Source organism: Rhinopithecus bieti, unplaced genomic scaffold (genome assembly GCF_001698545.2).
Source record: "Rhinopithecus bieti isolate Rb0 unplaced genomic scaffold, ASM169854v2 scaffold_20840, whole genome shotgun sequence".
In the NCBI taxonomy this organism is placed as follows: Eukaryota; Metazoa; Chordata; class Mammalia; order Primates; family Cercopithecidae; genus Rhinopithecus; species Rhinopithecus bieti.
Window position 1 is genome coordinate 542,457 of NW_016809955.1, and position 6,542 is coordinate 548,998.

The 6,542-nt window shown below is 46.1% G+C and overlaps 2 protein-coding genes across 5 annotated transcripts in view; both read right to left on the reverse strand.

Annotated features, from left to right (window-relative positions):
• The window catches only part of HEATR9 (HEAT repeat containing 9), a 16,549-nt gene extending 14,757 nt beyond the window's left edge, over positions 1–1,792 (reverse strand). For all 4 annotated transcript variants that reach the window (XR_001888968.1, XM_017891001.1, XM_017891003.1 and 1 more), the window contains exon 1: positions 1,556–1,792. Coding sequence is in view for 3 of the 4 variants with exons in the window: in XM_017891001.1 (XP_017746490.1) it covers positions 1,556–1,643 (88 nt within the window). In the remaining variant the exon portion in view is untranslated. The remainder of the gene's footprint in view (positions 1–1,555) is intronic.
• Positions 1,793–5,006: 3,214 nt separating this feature from the next.
• CCL5 (C-C motif chemokine ligand 5) overlaps positions 5,007–6,542 on the reverse strand; it is a 9,285-nt gene continuing 7,749 nt past the window's right edge. The window contains exon 3 of the mRNA XM_017891017.1: positions 5,007–5,797. Within this exon, the coding sequence (XP_017746506.1) occupies positions 5,710–5,797 (88 nt within the window). The 3' untranslated portion in view covers positions 5,007–5,709. The remainder of the gene's footprint in view (positions 5,798–6,542) is intronic.

The window sequence follows — 6,542 nt, forward strand, 5'->3', positions numbered from 1 at the left end:
AAAAAAAAAAAAAAAAAAAAAAAAAAAGAGCAGTTGCAAAGATGGGTTAAAGAATAAATACATTCGAGCATTTATTTATTCAGCATTTAGTGACTACTACTACCAGATATTTTACCAGGCACCAGGGAGATAAGGTATAATTCCTACCTTTAAGTGGCACATAGCCTTCTACTACCTTCCTAACTCAATATGTGATTTGCGGAGCAGCAGCATTGCTGTACATATTAGAATATTTGTGGGAATTTTGAACATGTCTAGGTCCTTCATCAAACTAATCAAATCAAATTCTGTGGGTATGGGGCCTAGGCATTTTGGAAAGCTCCCCAGAAGATTCTAATGTGCAGCTGAGGGTGAAAACCACTGGGGTCATTCAGTGTCTCAAACTTGATTGTGCATTAGAATTACCTGGAAAGGCTGGGCATGGTGGGTCACATCTGTAATCCCAGCCCTTTGGGAGGCCGAAGCTGGCAGATTGCTTGAGCCCAGGAGTTCGAGACCAATCTGGGCAACAAAGTGAGACCGCCCCCTAACCCTCAATTAAAAAAAAAAAAAAAAAAAAATCACATGGAGAGTTTGTTAAAACATAGATTTCTGGGACTCATATCCACAGTATCTGATTCACTAGATTAGGGTTGGGGTCTGAGAATTTGGATTTCGTGTTTTTTGTTTTGTTTTGTTTTGTTTTGTTTTTATTGAGACAGAGTCTTGCTCTCTTGCCCGGGCCGCTGGAGTGTAGTGGCACAATCTTGGCTCAGGTCAATCTCTGCCTCCCAGGTTCAAATGGTTCTCGTACCTCAGCCTCCCGAGTAGCTGGGATTATAGGCACCTGCCACCACGCCCAGCTGATTTTTGTATTTTTAGTTGAGATGGGGTTTCACCATGTTGGCCAGGCTGGTCTCAAATTCCTGGTCTCAAGTGATCCGCCTGCCTTGGCCTCCCAAAGTGCTGGGATTACAGACGTGAGCCACTGTGCCTGGCCGAGGATTTGCATTTCTAACAAGATGCTGATGCTGCTGGTCATGGGATCACGTTTTGAGGACCACTGTTCTGGCTGGAGAGACAAAAGTGTTTCTTAGTGATTAACAGAGGGAAGCAAATGTGAAGATAGATGTAGACACAGGTGGTACACTTGAGGGGTACCTAACCTGGCTGGGAGGATAAGGGAAGGTTTCCTAGAGTGAACTGCACAAGCTGAGTCTTCAATACAAACAGGAGCTAGCCAGGTGGATAAGGGGGAAGAGTATTAGACATGAAACACCCTATGCAAAGATTTGGAGGTGCAAGAATTGAGGGTAAAGAGCAGTGTGCAGGTGTGGGAGCAGAAACTGGGGAGACACACAGGTGTCCCATCTTAGAGGGCCCTGTAGGCCCTGCTGAGGAGCCTGAGACTTACCTTGAGGACTGTGCAGAGCCATCAAAGTGTCCAAGGGCCTGCCCTGATGTTTCCCATGGGTTTGCTGAACTCACCTAGACCCTTGCCTGGGAGTGAGAGCCAGGTAGCATTTCTTTTTCAGTCCCCTTCTCTGGACTCCATTTCTGTCCATCCCAGCCTCACCTTTGGTCCTGTCTGGATATTCCAGCCATGGATACAGGAACATTGACCTGGAGACATCAAAGATATCAGTTGATTTTTCATAGGCCATCTTCTTCTCCTGGTTGAGTCAGAGGGAACCTGCAGCGGGGAATGCAAGGCTTTTAGGGGAGTGGGGGCACAGCTGGAGGAGACCTCTCCTCTGTGGTGCAAGAGGTACAGGTGAGGTGTCTGGACTTCTGGAGGTAGAAGCTTCCAAGTGCTAAGCAACCAGGTTACTTTGGTAAATAGAACACTCAGGTTTCACTTCTGAGCCCCAGCTGTGGCATTTGAGCTAGTCACTTTATTTTCTGAGTTTCAGTTTCCTCACTGGACAAGTAGGAAAGTCATGTATGTCTGGCTTAACGAAAGGGCCTGTGGTGAGGCATAAACTGGAGAAGAAAGTCAAACCGTTTGGTGAACTGTCAAGCTCAAGTAAGCCCATGTTAGGATCAGGGATTGTTCTTAGGATTAGTCATTGTGAAAATGGCAGGGATGGGAAAGTCCCTTTAATTTATTTATTTGTTTGTTTGTTTGTTTTTTTGAGAGGGAGTCTCATTCTGTCACCCAGGCTGGAGTGCAGTGGCATGATCTTGGCTCACTGCAGTCTCCGCCTCCCGGATTCAAGCAATTCTCCTGCTTCAGCCTCCCAAGTAGCTGGGACAACAGGTGCATGCCACCACACTGGGCTAATTTTTGTATTTTTAGAAGAGACGGGGTTTCACCATGTTGGCCAGGCTGGTCTCAAACTTCTGACCTCAGGTGATCTGCCCGCCTTGGCCTCCCAAAATGCTGGGATTACAGGTGTGAGCCACTGCGCCTGGCCCTGGAAAGTCCCTTTTATACACACCCTCTCCCTGTCTTTGGCAGCAAAAGACTGAACTCATCTGTGTGGTAAGGAGCTGCCTTTTTCTTTTCTTTTCTTTCAACTTTTTAAATTTTATTTTATTTTACTTTATGTTCCAGGATACATGTGCAGAAAGTACAGGTTTGTTACATAGATACATGGTAAATGTGTGTCATGATGGTTTGCTGCACCTCTCAACCCTTCACCTAGGTATTAAGCCCAGCATGCATTTGCTATTTGACCTGATGAAGGAGCTGCTTTTTATACCTCTTACTTTTGCATATTCTGTTCCCTCTACCTGTCAGTCTTTTCCTTTTAAGCCTGTTAAACTGTCTCTCAGATCTTTCAAAAAGTCCACTCAAATGTTTTCTCATCTTTGAAGTCTTTATTCTCCCTCAGGGTTCCTGCCCCCCGCTCCCCGCCCCCACTCTGTGATAGAATTCCCTCTCTCCACAATGTGACCACAGCTTTTTTACACTTTGCTTTACTTTAAGTCTTTTTCATATGTATAATCTGCTCACAGGTCTGTCTTCCTTACTGGACTATGAGGAATTCGATTACAGACTGTATATTGTGTCATTATTAAGTTTCCTGAGTATGGTACGCATGTTGTGGTTTTGTATAATGTCCTTGTTATTAGTAGATACATCCTGACACTTTTTTTTGTTTTTTCTTTTTTTGAGACGGAGTCTTGCTCTGTTGCCCAGGCTGGAGTGCAGTGGCGGCAATCTCGGCTCACTGCAAGCTCCGCCTCCCGGGTTCACGCCATTCTCCTGCCTCAGCCTCCCGAGTAGTTGGGACTACAGGCACCTGCCATCACGCCCGGCTAATTTTTTGTATTTTTAGTAGAGACAGGGTTTCACTGTGTTAGCCAGGATGGTCTCGATCTCCTGACCTCATGATCCACCCACCTCGGCCTCCCAAAGTGCTAGGATTACAGGCATGAGCCACTGCACCCGACCTTTTTTCTTTTTTTTTTTTGAGACGGAGTCTCTCTCTGTTGCCCAGGCTGGAGTGCAGTGGCGAGATCTCGACTCACTGCAAGCTCTGCCTTCCAGGTTCATGCCATTCTCCTGCCTCAGCCTCCCGAGTAGCTGGGACTACAGGCGCCCGCCACCACGCCTGGCTAATTGTTTGTATTTTTAGTAGAGATGGGGTTTCACCAAATCCTGACACTTTTTTTTAAATTTATTTTTATTTTTATTTTTTTATTGTACTTTAAGTTCTAGGGTACATGTGCACAATGTGCAGGTTTATTACATATGTATACATGTGCCTGACACTTTTAAGAGTGACACGATATCACATTTGCAACTTACTCTCAAGTGGTTCAGAAAAAAAATGTATATACTGACCACACCCTGCCCCCACACACAGATAAAGCAAATGTGGTAAAATGTCAATATTTGACTCTAGATGAAGGGTATGTGGTATATTCTTGCAAATTTCCATACGTTTAGAATTTTGCAAATTAAGGGTGGGAAAAAAAAGTATGGATTTTGGCATTAGACCTGATGGGTTTAAACTTAATTGTAAAGTTTTATCAACTGCTTTATTTTTCTTCTTCTTTTTTTTTTTTTTTGAGACAGAATCTGACTCTGTTGCCCAGGCTGGAGTGCAGTGGCATGATCTCGGCTCACTGTAAGCTCCGCCTCCCGGGTTCATGACATTCTCCTGCCTCAGTCTCCCGAGTAGCTGGGACTACAGGTGCCTGCCACTATGACCAGCTAATTTTTTTGTGTTTTTACTAGAGACAGGGTTTCACCATGTTGGCCAGGATGGTTGCGATCTCCTGACCTTTTGATATGCCCTCCTTGGCCTCCCAAAGTGCTGGGATTACAGGCGTGAGCCACCGAGCCTGGCCCACCTGCTTTATTTCTCTTTGAGCTGTGGGGCTTTGGGCAAATCATTTCCCTCTCTTGCTAAGGGTTTTCCTGACTATAAACAGGGCTAATAACTGTACCTAACCCTATAGGGTTTTAAGGATGAAAAAGAATGATGAATGTAAGGGGCTGAGCCAATCCCTGTCACATAGTGAGTGCTCAATTAATGTTAACTATTATTATGACCACATATATTGTCAATACATGTTTACATAAAGGGACAAGCTTGGGAAAGTTGGAATACCCCACCTTATAAGAGCTGGTGTACTAGTGGAAAAACCACAAAATACCTCATTGTCCTTATTTCAAAGACCTGAGGCATTTGGAATTGCCATTGAATCCCATTCCAGGGAAAAGGGTGGTGTTAAAGAAATCCACTGGGGATAAGGTGGAGGGTAGGCCAGGGAGGAAGGGCCAACCAAGGTCTGAGGAAACAGGGTGACGCTGTGGCAGGCAGTAAGATAAACTTGGGGACTCAGGGGTGGGGACGTAGTGACTATTGTCTCCCCTCCCCCTCCAGAGTGGATAAGTCACTGATTAGTTTAATTGCTCTGCCTACCCATGCCCCCTTCTCAGAAAGCTTTTGTTTTCAGCCCTGTCATCCAAATCTAGGATGGATATCGGGTGTTTGCAAGCCCTGGAGCCCTGTGTGCTCAATGCTCATGGGGAAGGAGAGTTCCCCAGGAGGAAATCAAACCAAGTCAGCTTTATAGTTGCATTGAGAACTTTAATGGAAAGCCGATTTTTCATGTTTGCCGGTAAGCTCCTGTGAGGGGTTGAGATGGAAGCTTAGGAGCTCAGTGTTCTTCCCCTCCTTGCCTCTAGAGGCACGCTGACTTCCTTCCTGATCACAGAGCCCTGGCAAAGCCAAGGGGCTTCAGAGCTCAGAAACTAGAGACTTCCTTTTGACAAAGCAGTGCCTCAGAAGCTCTTCTAGGCTTTAGATGGGGAGGCTTCTTTTTTTGTTGTTGTTGTGACGGAGTCTCACTCTGTCACCCAGGCTGGAGTGAAGTGGCACAATCTCAGCTCACTGCAGCCTCCACCTCCTTGGTTCATACGATTTTTCTGCCTTAGCCTCCCCAGTAGCTGGGATTACAGGCATGCACCACCACGCCAGGCTAATTTTTGTATTTTCAGTAGAGATGGGGTTTCATCATGTTGGTCAGGCTGGTCTCAAACTCCTGACCTCAAGTGATCCACCCGCCTTGGCCGCCCAAAGTGTTGGGATTACAGGCGTGCGCCACCACGTCCAGCCTGGGGAAGGTTTTTATAACTGCTGCTGTGTGGTAGAATCTGGGCCCTTCAAGGAGGGGGTGGGGTAGGATAGTGAGGGGAAGCCTCCCAAGCTAGGACAAGAGCAAGCAGAAACAGGCGAATTTGTGTAAGTTCAGGTTCAAGGGCTCTCCATCCTAGCTCATCTCCAAAGAGTTGATGTACTCCCGAACCCATTTCTTCTCTGGGTTGGCACACACTTGGCGGTTCTTTCGGGTAACAAAGCTGTGGGAGAGAAGAGGGAGGATGAGATCTTGCCAGTACTGGGACAGTCAGTTTGGGGGATGAAGTGGATTAAGGTATAAAGGGAAATGATAATGGTATTGGGGTAGGGCATATTTGGAGCTCCATAAGATTTTATTTGTGGCTTTTAAGGAGAGGACATTTCCTCTTCTGTTGGATCAAAGGGCTCCAAGCCAGAAACAAATCTGTGTGCATTTTAACCACCTTCACACAAATATATGTAGCCTGAAAAGCTAAGAGGATATGGAGCCTTGAAACCCCGGGCTGAGCCTGCCAATCACTAGCCTTTTCTCAGCACTTCCTCTGTTCCAGGCCCTGTGCTGGGTGCTTAAGATGCAGAGAGAATAAGGTGTCCCTCAAAACTGAGTCATGGCTGAATAAGTGGGAGATGAGAAGTTCTTTTTTTTTTTTTTTTTTGAGATGGAGTCTTGCTCTCTTGCCCAGGCTGGAGTGCAGTGGCACAATCTCGGCTCACTGCAACCTTCGCCTCCCGGGTTCAAGCGATTCTCCTGCCTCAACCTCCCAAGTAACTGGGACTACTGGCGCCCACCACCATGCCCAGCTAATTTTTGTATTTTTAGTAGAGATGGGGTTTTACCATGTTGACCAGGATGGTCTCAAACTCCTAACCTCAGGTGATCCACCCACCTTGGCCTCCCAAAGTTTTGGGATTACAGGTGTGAGACACCGTGCCCGGCCTTTTTTTTTTTTTTTTTTTTTTTTTTTT